General features: G+C 40.7%; 1 protein-coding gene across 1 annotated transcript in view; it reads right to left on the reverse strand.

The window, feature by feature from the left end:
- Nucleotides 1-12735, reverse strand: part of myo3a (myosin IIIA) — a gene marked incomplete at both ends in the record, with an annotated part of 30121 nt that overhangs the window by 13014 nt on the left and 4372 nt on the right. Inside the window, 14 exons of the mRNA XM_083995293.1 lie at nt 242-353; nt 467-672; nt 778-858; nt 2491-2573; nt 3442-3571; nt 4425-4574; nt 6061-6208; nt 6879-7089; nt 7552-7678; nt 9072-9186; nt 9295-9393; nt 11121-11323; nt 11839-11922; nt 12138-12242. Coding sequence (XP_083851419.1) covers nt 242-353; nt 467-672; nt 778-858; nt 2491-2573; nt 3442-3571; nt 4425-4574; nt 6061-6208; nt 6879-7089; nt 7552-7678; nt 9072-9186; nt 9295-9393; nt 11121-11323; nt 11839-11922; nt 12138-12242 — 1854 coding nt within the window. The remainder of the gene's footprint in view (nt 1-241; nt 354-466; nt 673-777; nt 859-2490; nt 2574-3441; nt 3572-4424; nt 4575-6060; nt 6209-6878; nt 7090-7551; nt 7679-9071; nt 9187-9294; nt 9394-11120; nt 11324-11838; nt 11923-12137; nt 12243-12735) is intronic.

A 12735-nucleotide genomic window follows, 5' to 3' on the forward strand; every position in this document is an offset into this window, starting at 1 on the left:
ACTGGTCCGGCCCACTTGAGCTCAAATAAACTAAACTAAAATGAGTTTGACACCCCTCTTCAGCAAATTGTAAATATAGAAGGCTTAGAATTAAACTGTATAATCAAGAGGAGCTCAGATGAACCTTTATTTTGAGGTTTTGAGAAGATTATAAGTGCAATTTGGAAGCCGCTACACAAAGTTAAAGCATGAAGTTCTGATGTGAAATTAAAAAAAGTTAAAATGAAGCATCTTGACTTACCTTAGTCTTCCCCATTGCCCAGTTCTCCAGCTTTGCTTTCTCCAATATTGCAGCGCATGTTTCTGGAGTGGCAGCTGGCTCCTCGTGAGCATGGAAAGCCAGGATGTAGTACCTGTAGCAATCAGTGTAATCAGCTGGGTGCTAATGTTGAGGGCCAACACAAATCACACACAGTCGTTTTCCTTCTTTTGAATGAGAGCCAGAGTGAAGCGGGAACCTGCTGACCTCTTTATGAAGTTGGCAAACAGGATGCGGTGAGAGAAGCCCTGCCTCCTGATCTTGGCGGTCTCCAGGACCCCGGTGTAGCGCAGCTGGACCAGAACCTTCTCCCGGTCAAACTTGTTGGCTTGGCGGTCGTTGTTGGGTTTGATACAACGCACAAAGTGAGGCTGGCCTGCCACCATCTTGGACAGCAGGTCCATCAGAGAGTACTACAAGGAGCATGAGAGGAGTGAAACCCAAAGTACCGACCATGGTGAGAGGAATGAGGAAAGTTGACAGACTTATTATTCAACAATTTAAAAAAAAACTCTTACTCTGAAGTAGGAGGCGACTGTTTGTGTTCTCATGTTGGTGGTTTCTCTGGGATGGTAAGGCTGGTCGCCAGGTTCACCAGGCTGAAAAAACATGTCACAATAATCCAAACTGTACCAGACAGTTACACTGCTGTTGGCTTCTTTTTTTTTTTTTTTTTTTTTTTACAAGTTTATGGGATAAAATGAGCATTAAGGGGCAAAATAAAACCACTGGGCTAGAGCTAATGTTAAGCATTAGCAACGGTGTGAGCCGCCGCCCACCTGTGGGCCATTCACATCTTTAAAATCATAATGGAGGACACGTTCCCATCACAATCATGCATAAAGAAACTACGCATTTTCTTTTTCTTTCTCTTTTTGGAAAATCACCGTGGGCTTTTGTACTGTGTCATCGACAGGCACATCAAGCGAGCTTTTTTTTTCAGGCTTGAACTTTTTTTCCAGAGAAAGCTGCAAAAGAGATGCACAAAATGGATAAACAAAAAAAAAAGAGGTTGCCAAAAAAGAATATGGTTTGAATGAATAAAGCTAGTGTGACAGTATCATTTTAAAAAAGTGCTACATTATTAATATATTAATGTACATATATCAAAATCATGCAAGGTTACACTATTTAAAAACTATAATTAACAAGTTATTCACAAAAAATCACAGTATTTGCTCTTATAAAGATAACAGACTGCTAAATTCACCTGAATATAATGAATTACACACCCTAAAGTATTAACCTGCTCCTAGTATATATTTGGTAACAATTTAACAAGCTCTATATCTAATTCTCTGCACAAATACAGTGGTGGAGGGGGGGAAGGCGCCGTTATAGCGAACCATCAGCCTTAATACTGTTTGTAGCATTTAAAAGCTCATTGTTGCTTCTTAAGAGCGAGAGCCTTTGATGAGCTTTTTTGTTTAACACATGCAGATGAATGGAAATAGATTCAGGAACTCATCAAAAACAGTTCATTTGGATGTAGCGGCTGTCGATTGCTTTTAGGTGAGCAAACCGCCTCGGGCTCTGAAATGGTGAAGTCCCACAATGTAAACTAATTTCGTTGTGTAATTAAGTTGCCAGAAGGAGGTTTTTTTTTTAATGTGGCTCAGACTGATTATTGAATGCTTTGAATGCAAAAATGAAAAGTTTCAATATTTGGCTCGGCGCTATAAGCAGACACATCCATGACAGTGATGGATATGAACTCAGCACGAGGTCCTATGTTCAGAAGAAGTGAAGGTGGGATTTAATATTTAGCATTTAAAAAAACAGTGATGCACACATGCACAAGCTCAATGACACGACACAGGCTTTATGCACAACAGGAATGAACTATACTGTCTCCTAGAAACAGAGGTTTCTATCTTCTAGGGATCTACAGTATTATTGAATTGGTTAAGTAAGACATACAGTACACTAAAACACTAACAACATGGGAATAATTTGGTTACCTCACTGAAAGAAAAAGAACTGTATAAGGTTAGCACTCCCATCTTTCACGATAGAAATGCAGAGGAGAAGAGAAAGTTGAGGAGAGAAGGAGACAAAAAGGCACAAACATAAGAAGCTGCAGTTAGAAAATGAAGTCGGAGAAGCAGAGGTTGTGATTGAAGAGCAATTTCTTAGGTGTGGTAGAGAGCAGAGGAAAATAAATTGAACAACTTTTCAGGGGAAGTTCTTAATTGATACCACGGTGATAAGGCGGACGGTGCTGTAAGTACCTTGGCGAAGGTGATGGTGCGTGTCGGGGTCCGCGGGCTGCGCATTGTGTTAATGCCTTTACCCTTGGTGTGGGCCAGGTTCCCTGGGAAAGAGGCAGAGAGAGGACGAGGGTCAGTGAGCCGAGCAGCAGCTACCAGAGGAGTTCAGTCCTCTTTTCCTTCTTATTATGCAAGTTACAATTCAATGTGAGTGGCAACCGCCGACTGTTGTGAAACTACAACAACTCCTGAATTATTTATTCACTTCATTTACTTTTTTTATTACTAACTTATTTATTTTTAATTGATTTATATTTCTTACTACCTGCCAATTTAGATATTTATGCTTCTTTATTGATCTTATTAATCAATTTATTTGCTTTTTTTTATTATTATTAGAGTATTACTACTGATATTATTATTTATTTATTTTATCTATTCATACATTCATTTATTTATTCTCTTTTTCTCTTCCTCTATCAACCCATCTTTTTGTCCTTTCCTTTTTCCTTTTTTTTTTTACTTTTAACTACAGTATGTGTCCAGCTATTTGGGTTAGGTGTCGGAGGGATGGGGGTGAGGGGTTGGTATCTGTTCTGGGGTATGTTGAATTTACATCTGTAATTACTATTGTATAGAACACTATTGTTTTTCTAATTCAATAAACAGATTGTTACAAAAAAAGAGAAGAAACTACAACAACTAAATGCTGCCTTAGTAGTGATTATGTGATTATTGGCTGTGTTTTTTTTTTATTTTGACAGACACCACTCTGCCAAGGAGGGATTCCAAGGCCAGCTTGTTTCAGCAAATGTCTGGCAGAGAAGTGAGGAAAGCCCTGCTAAGTGGAGTAACAATAGCCTGTTGTTTTACTTCAAGAATGCATTTAGTGCTACTTCATTAAAAGGATGAGGCAAACACCTTCAGTCTAATTCCCTTCTCCATCTTTCTGAAAGGTAGAACTTCACCCACCTGTCTTAGTGAGGGGGTGAGTGACCAGTTTCCGGACCAGCTCGTTCTCTGACGACCGCAGCAGCAGGACGATGTCGGCTGGTAGTGTGTCTCTGTTCTTGGCCAAGAAGCCTGCAGCGTTGTAAATCACCTTCAAGTTTTGTGAAGAGGAGAAAAAAAAAAAAATTACGTGAAAAGACTATACACGTATTAACTGGCTTTTCAGTGTGACATGTTATCATCAAAATGTTAATAACCTTTCCAGCGTAGTGGTGAATCCCGAAGCCGAGGTCCACCCTCTTTGGTCTCCAGAAGCTTTTGGTCTTGAGATTATCTTCGAATTTCTCTGAAATACCAAATTGCACATCAGTTCATTATCCTCCCACCCAACAAAGATTAAGGAAATGAGAGGTCAGAATACTGCTTTGGAAACTCGCTGTGCTCCGAGTCTTTGTTCTCTGAAAATCTCTGTCTCTGATGGGAAGTTGTAATGAATTAGACTCAGGTTTTACAACACTTTTCTGTAAGGGATGCCTCAATTGATCATCTGCCGATCATGAAATAAACATAAATGACTGGGAGAGCAGAATTATGCTTCTAGTTACCAGTCACATTAAAATCAATGACATGAGATTGTGGCTGAGAGAGGTTCTGTGTGCTGTGGGATGTAGTCCTGAGGTTTGACAGTGTGTGGAATTGATCTAATGCACCGTCTACATGCTCAGAAATTATCGGAATCAGTGGCAAAAGAAACGTAATTATGGAAGCCCTCGTTTTTGTTCTGTTATCTTTTTGCACAACTTCTCCATCATCAAAAAAAAAGTTTAAGGAACTAAAAAAGTGATGAAAAAACTCCCCATTCTTCAAAACTTTTGGTACTTTTCGACAGTCACTGAGCGACTCTGCATACTTATCCAATAAATCCTAGACAAGAACAGGCAGCAGACAGTAAATCCAGCCAGAAGCAGATTTCACTCCCGCTGTGGCTGAAGCGACTGACCTACGAGGGTCTGGTCTGTGGCCTGCGGGAAGCGGCTCTCCTCATCCAGCAGGGAGAGCATCCCCATGGGCTTCTGCAGGAAGAGATCCAGCAGGGGCCGGTTGTCCTCGTACTCAATCATCCGAGCGTCCACCTCCTCATTCAGGTACTCGTCCTGAACAGAAATGGAGGGCAAACTTTATAATGTCTTTCTGTTCCTTCTAGTTCATCCTAAATCATCCAGTCCGTGTTGATGTTTGGCTCTGTTATGAAATAAATTAATGACTCATCAAGCGCCACCACAGCCTGAAATACGTTTATTTTTTAAATAGGACCTACAGTACAGTAGAAGAACCTTAAATTGACCTTTTTGTGTGTGGAAACATTACATTAGTTTCCAGGACCACTGTCGTGCATCACACCAGATTGTATAGATTGTGTAGATTCCTGCCTGTTTGTTCTGTGGTTTCATTATGTAAACTGTTAATTGAACTTTTTGTTTGTTTTTTTCCTATCCAGGCTCTTTTCTACTCATATTCAGTGAAAGTTCTTTAAATGTCACTATGGAGCGTTCAGAGAGACTAATACTGGAGGAACCTGGCAACATATATCACACAAACTCAGGCCTCCAGTGACAGGACTAAATTAAATCCAGAACTTGTTGCCTTACTGTGTTTGTACCAATCATTGTTACAAACTGCTCTTTTCCCTATTTGGATGAATGTGGGATGGGGGGAGGGGAGGGAGGGGTGAAGCCAGCTCTGCCCTGCACTTTATACTGAGCTAACCTGATCACATCAGGTTGACTGACTCTCGGGGCTGCTGCTATGACTCAGCAACGTTGCTGGCGACTTCTATTCCGCCAAGAAAAGGACAAAGTGGGAACAAACAACATCAAATCAACGTGCTTATTCTGGCGTGAGCTGCACGCTGCGAGGTAAATGAAGCGCATCAGGGAATCTGTGGGGATGGAGATGGATTGGGACAATATGTAACTGCATTGTAAACGTATATGGAAACACAGCGGTCTCAGACGTTTGGTCCCCACTGTAGATGACGGAGTAAATCCATATGAATTAGTGATATATTAACACTGGCTTTTAATTTATTTTACTCTAGAGGTGACAGAGTAGGAGTGCTGTGCTTATTAATCTCATAGCACTGTACAGTTCCCCTATGCTCTGTGTGAAGATATATATATATATATATAATTTTATATATGGTGGCAGTATAGGACAAATGTATTTCTGGGCTTGGTGCCAACAATACCCAAGAGTGAGTTTAAGTCCAATGCTAACTGTCTTCAACTCCTAATTGACCCTCATTTGGGATGATTTATAGCTCCTCTCCATGGGTGAGACCAAATCATTTAACATTAGCAAACCACCCCCTGCACCCCTCCCCAAGGCAACGCACACTCCCCATGAGACCACACAAAGGGAGAATCGCCAACCTCATTCTCCCGTAAATAAAGACAGCAGCATATTTTACCCTTGCCATCTCTCTTAAAGCGCCGGGTGACAAATGATGACATGTTATCGCCATTTAGATGGAAATGAGCTGGTACCAAGGTGAAAAATGCACACAAAGGAGGGATCCAAGCGCTCCCAGAGTGCTCTTTGATTGAGGCGGTTGTGACGGGCCGGGCCGGCGGATCTCACCTGTTCCCAGGCGAATATGTGCTGGTTGAAGTAGAACTGGATCTGCTCGTTGGCGATGTTGATGCACAGCTGCTCGAAGGAGTTCTTCTTGAAGTTCTCGAAACCGAAGATGTCCAAGATGCCGATGTTCAGGCACTTGTCCTCCTCTCTGGAAGACAGATTCAGATTAACTGAAAGATGAATTGAAAGGCCATCAAACTTTTTTACATCAAGGACCCCTAAACTGCCACAAATTAGACCATGGACCCCACATTGGACAAACCTTTCGAAACAAACAGCCGATATTTGTTCAGAGACTGAATAACAGTATTTTTTTAGTCAATGTATGTTCAAATTAGGGCCAATGACATGAGTTGTTGGAAAAATTTAGAGAAATTTCTGAAAAAAATGTAATATTTCTGGAAAAAAGTGGTAAAATTTCAAGAAAACGTTGGGGACCCCTTGAACCCTCTCAAGGACCCCTGGGGGTCCCCGGACCCCACTTTGAGAACCATTGGGTTTATGTTATGTTATGTTATGTTATGCTATGCTATGCTATGTTATGTTATGTTATGTTATGTTATGTTATGTTATGTTATGTTATGTTATGTTATGTTATGTTATGTTATGTTATGTTATGTTATGTTATGTTATGTTATGTTATGTTATGTTGATGTGTACCAAGATGGCATGCTTTCAGTTCCCTTTTGAATTTCTAAGATGACTCTGTTGCAAAAATACTTTTCGATACCAGCCATACAAAGTAGGAACTTTGTGTCATTGTGTATTCATGACACCGTGCTCAGACACAGCATCACACTTCCTGCTCCTTATCTCACCCTGGCTGGCTGTCGGGGCGCAGCAGCGAGTTGATGCGGTTGACGATCCAGCTGAAGAGGCGGCCGTACAGAGCCTTGCCCATGGCGTCCCTCACCACCGCCGCCTTTTCCACCGTGTTTGGCCTGACGATCGTTTCTCCCCGGGCCACGACACAGTGGGAGGTCAGGGCTTCCTGGAGCTCGTCCGAACGGATGCACAGCAGAGAGGACACTGAGGGGACATGAGATATGTGGATGAAGAAGTGCCCTCTTTCAGACTCAGAAATAAGGATGATGACATTAAAATAAGTTCTAATCCTGACAGCTTTGTAAATGACCAGTCAGGGCAAATTTTTAAATTTAGAAAATATGAAGCCAGAGGAAAATCATGTCCTCTACCCAAATCCAAATCTACCCATTGTAAATGTATGTTTGATAACGATGTCTTTGTAATTCTCCACTAGCCTGTCTGTACTGATGGAACATTTATTTCAGAACAATAGTTTTCTATATTTAGCTCCACTCCACCTGGAGCTCTGCAGAGTTAATGGAAAGGAGCGGGAGGGGGAGGGGGAGGGGGGGAGGTGGGGGTGCAGAGGAGGAAACTCAGAGTCATGTTTGGTTCTACGTCATCATATACCGAGGTGTAACCATGCCAGCTTCTCTCTCTGGCTCACCCCTCTCCTCCTCTCACCGTTGTCTAGGACAAAAATGTTGGTGATGTCGCTCTTGTCTGTTTGATGCTCCGAGGCGACTGGAGAGAACTCGATGTCTCCGGAGTTGAGGATGGCAGCGAGGGTGCTGTAAACACTGCCCAGCTCCTGCAAGGATCAGAGACAGTCTTTAGAAGACAGATACCAAACACTGAAACAGACTCATCATTTCTTATAAACCTAAACATGAGCTGACTGTAGCTGTACAGTGGGGAAGCTTTAGTGATGTCTGTTTCTCTATTTCCTATCCTCATTACCAACTTATGTAACAGAGTGGTGCTCGAGGACTCATTCTAACTACTCAGTCTGCCACTTTTCATGAAGTGTTGCAGGTGTTGAGTCATGTTGAGCCTGAGAGGAGGCAAAAAAATATTGTGTAACGTACAATATGCATTGTAGTTAAGTGGAAAGTTGCTGCACAATCATCTGTCCATAAATGGTCAGGTATTAGATAACGAGTATCTTGAATTAGTCATTTGAAACTTTTGTGAACAGTTTGAGTCGTCAGGCGCTGGATGCAAGCGATATTAAAGTTGACGGTTTAGAGGATTTTTGTTCATCTGAATTACATTTCGATTGGTCGTCAGTCAAAAGATACAAAAATTAGCATACGCAGTGCCACTGTATAGGTATAGACTGACATTTAACTTCTTTTTTATGCCTTTAATTGATAGGACAGCTGTAGAGAGACAGGAAATGGGGAGACCAAGAGAGGGGGAATGACATGCAGCAAAGGGCCACCGCTGGAATCGAACAGGGGCCACTGCTGCAAGGACAATAGCCTCTGCATATGGGGTGCCCACTGAGCTAAACGACGCCCCAACAAGTCTCAACTCCACAATAATAAAATAGAGGTTACAATTTTAAATACTATGTAGTAAATATTACTACAGCTTATTATTCCCCTTTATATTTCCGTTTGCTCAAATGGTCCGACCAATTTAGCAAGAGCAAAAAATAAATAATTAAATAAATAATTCCAGTGTGGCAACTTGTGTCTCAATCCTGTGTCGAAACAGATGAAAGTGCCTCAAAGACAATCTTCAGACACTTTCTGTGATTTCATGCAAGACAGGACGTACTGTAGAAGAGGAGGCCGCTCCTCCAGCAGCGCCAAGCGATTACAGGATAAGTGCTATTGACGCGCAGATCCCAGAGGCAATCAGTTCTTAGGGCCTCATTAGCCTTCACAATGCCAACAGCTGACTGCCTACATGTGCCTGTAGCTCCATTCTCCATCACAAGCCATACTGTACACCTCACAAACCACCTATACATCACATTTAAAGCTGGTTTTTAAAGCCTGTTTTTTTTTTTTTTTGAGTTCACTGATTTGTTGTGCTTGTTAACACGTTGTCTTTTTGCTTGCGCAGACTTTCATACATTATATTGGAGTGTAAAAGCATGTCTGTATGAATGTTAGGATCAAGGTCATGCTATTATTGTGGTCAAGCCACTTTCAGCTTTTTTTCTGCCCAGTAATTGATGCAGCAGTTTGTACCTCCAGGGTGAATCCAATGACTTTGAAACACTGCTCCACTGCATCAAACTGCTCCTTGTAGAAGGTGTTGCTCACTATGTCAGGCCCTAATTTCACGTGCTCGTTACACAGATACCTGCAGAACAAGGAGGAGGCAAAGATCAGGACCGGGAGGTGTCGGGAAGTAAAGCGGTTTGCAGTGAGAGTGGGCAAAAACAGTGTTTAAAAGAAATGTCAAACCTACTTAGGTGTTTTGCTGTCTGAGAGCTTGTAGTGGGCCAGTTTCTTCCTGTCAGCCAGGCCGGCGTAAATGTAGTAGAAGATGTGGAAGTTCCTCTCCCCGCTGTTGAAACACAAAGAGACACAGCTCAGAATGAATAAAGACTTATGATGTGAGTTCATGTCACTAAAACAAAACAACAGTTAAGAAAGAGATGCATCTGACAGGGCTGAATAGTCGTTAGTGGCAACTATGGAGGTTCAACTGACTAAATGTAGTAAATAGTCATCAGACCAGTAAAGGATATATTAAATGGACTAAATTAAATGACCGGACACTTATGGTGCACTAGAGCAATTTTGAGCTGGACTAGAATAAAACACACCACGGAATCAAAGGGTAACACTTTCCTTGAATACGGGTTCATAAAACTGACATAACACTGTCATAACCATGACATAACACCTGTCAACAACAACTGTCATAAGCATTCATTGATGTTTATAAGTGTCATTCGGTAAGTTATGTCACTTTTGATGCAAAGTTGACATTGTTTGAGATGTACTTGTTATGAGAACTTGACATAACTTAAACATTTTGGCAATTAGGTCTGCTATGACAGTTTATGTTGTCTTTATGTCAAGTTCTCATAACAAGTACATCTCAAACAATGTCAACTTTGCATCAAAAGTGACATAACTTACCGAATGACACTTAACGACAGTTGTCATCAGTATTCAATGATGTTTATGACAGGTGTCATGTTATGGTTATGACAGTGTTATGTCAATCTTATGAACCCGTATTCAAGTAAAGTGTTACCCTATCTATCTATCTATCTATCTATCTATCTATCTATCTATCTATCTATCTATCTATCTATCTATCTATCTATCTATCTATCTATCTATCATTGTTACTTAAATAATTATGTCAGCTAGTTCACATCATTAGCATAAGCTTGTAGGCTAAATTGCTTTTAAACAGCTTAAAAAAACAGTTATGCATGATTAAAGCTAGCTTCTGTAATTTTCATTTTTCATTAGATTAGTGAGATAACAGAAAAAGATCAATGCTTTTCTTTTTACATGCCATTTTATTTATTCATCGTGTGTTCAGACTAACATTTTGTTAGTCCAAAGGCTACACTGTTCGACCAGTAATCACAGTTATAGACCATAATGTCTTGTCTAGATTTGTGTTGTAAGTCTGAGATATTCATGATTCAAATTAAAATGTGTAATTCATGTGTATATTCTGTTAGATATCCTCCTCACAAATCTGAAAATACAAGATCTTTGGAGGAGTTGAAGCAGAATTCTGGACTAAATGTGTATCCACCCTGTTTGCTGCCTCCTGCAATTAGTATCTAACTGAAGAAAAGTGCGGCTATTCACATTGTTTGCAGCCAAATCAAACCCAGCCTGACCCGCGTGTCTGTTTTCTAATGAAAAGCTTGAGTCTGTCTTTGAAGTTCCACAAAGGACACTTGCAAGACTACAATCTTTGATCAAACAGGAAATAAGCTAGGCCCTCCACTTGACCCGGTCCGCTCCCCGCAGACACATGATAAGAAGAAAAGGTGGATTGAATGAAAGTGCTGGGTTCAAGGCAAATGCCACCGGTTTGAGATGGAGACGCACAGGTGAAAGGAAGAGAGTCCGAGTCCATTACACGCTGATCCCTGACCGGCAAGTGGGAAAATAACCTTGGTAGCGATGTTCTTTTAGAAAGCAACAAGGTGATTTACATATCTATGAAAGTCACTGTGAAACGGCGGTAATAAGTGTCATGAGGTTTCTTTTCATTGTAGAAAAAGAAAGAGACAAAAAGAAGGAAGTGATATTTACACAGCCTGGTGGACGACGCGGGATTTTTCCAGCAGATACTCAGATATCTGCGCTCCCACCACTGTTCCCCCGCAGCTGAACCTCATCTCCAGGTACTTGCCAAAGCGGCTGGAGTTGTCGTTGATGACTGTGCAGGCGTTTCCGAAAGCCTCCACCAGGTTGTTGACCAGGAGGATCTTCTCCTGCAGCGTCCGGTTATTGGCCTGAAATAAAACATTGGAGCAGCTTAGAAAGTGGAGGAAAAAATCAATTACTGTGGAGGAGATCATTTATTTGTCCAGAGTGAATACATGAATTTCAGCCATGTTGTTTTTCTATTCATGTTATTCAAATCAAAAGTGACACCGCCACTGGTTGTTTTACTGTTCCACTTATCTAAGAAAAAAGAAAAGAGAAAAAAAAAAGCGAATTGAAATGGAAATTTATTTTCAATCAAATTGCAAATCATGGCTGGGACCAGCAGGAGCTTAAAAATGAACTGATAACAGGATGTTGGATTTGGAGCCAAACAGTAGCGGTATTTATAATATTAGTTTTTATTGTTTGCCCTTTGATTTGGAACATTATTTACTTTCCTTGTGATGTTTTTTTTTTTTTAATTAACAAACTGTGTACCCAAGAAATTCTTCATTTTTGAATCCAAATAGAGAATAAAAAAGTAAATGGGACTCAGTACCGTGGTAATGAAATGTTGTGTTTATGGTCCATTATAACTCACCTTCCCCAGAACAGTCAGCTGCTGCACTAAAAGATGAGCACTCTCCGTTTTCCCTGCTCCACTTTCTCCGCTGATCACAATACACTGCCCACAGGAAGACACAGAGATGTTCATTAAACTAGTAATGATGACGATAACATCTGACCCCATTAGTGGCCACATCTTAGTAATGTGACTCTGTGTTTTCTCTCAAACATACAGCACCAAAACAAGTTGGAATAAAAGTAACTTTGTGCCTTCAGGACACTGTAACAGTGGCAATGTAATGTAAGACTTGTTTGTAATGTAAGAAACGTTACCTGGTCTGTGTTGTATGACACCATGGACTGGTAGGCCACATCAGCCACAGCAAAGATGTGTGGCGGGTTAGCTGTACGCTTCGCTCCTATGTACATCTTAGTGTGCTATAAAGAGAGGAGGGTTGATGATATAAGAATAGATTTATTTAAAGTATAAAGCAATGAGGATAATGTATTGTTCACTTATTGTGCCATATATGAGTTATTGCATCGAAATACGGGGCAATACCTATGTAAGTCGAATAAAGCCATTGGTTTTATTACAGAAAAGGGCACTAAGAATTGTACACAATGTAAATTTCAGGGAACACTCAAATGGATTACTGGTTAAGTTGGGGCTGCTGAAGCTCAGAGAGTTGACTGAATTGGGAACTGATTGTATACAAAGCAGAAAATAGACCTTTATCTGCAAATTTGCAGAAGTATTTTGTTTTAGTTTCACAAGATGTCAGTCATAGAAGGAAATTTAATTTCAAATATCAAATAGCAAGGAATGAAATGAAATGAAGGTATGCAGTGGACCAAGTAGGCATACCAAATTATTCATGTTATCATCTACATTCTAGTTTGCACAACACACACCATCTATAAAAACTGC

Source organism: Trachurus trachurus (assembly GCF_905171665.1).
Source record: "Trachurus trachurus genome assembly, chromosome: 20".
Taxonomy (NCBI): Eukaryota; Metazoa; Chordata; class Actinopteri; order Carangiformes; family Carangidae; genus Trachurus; species Trachurus trachurus.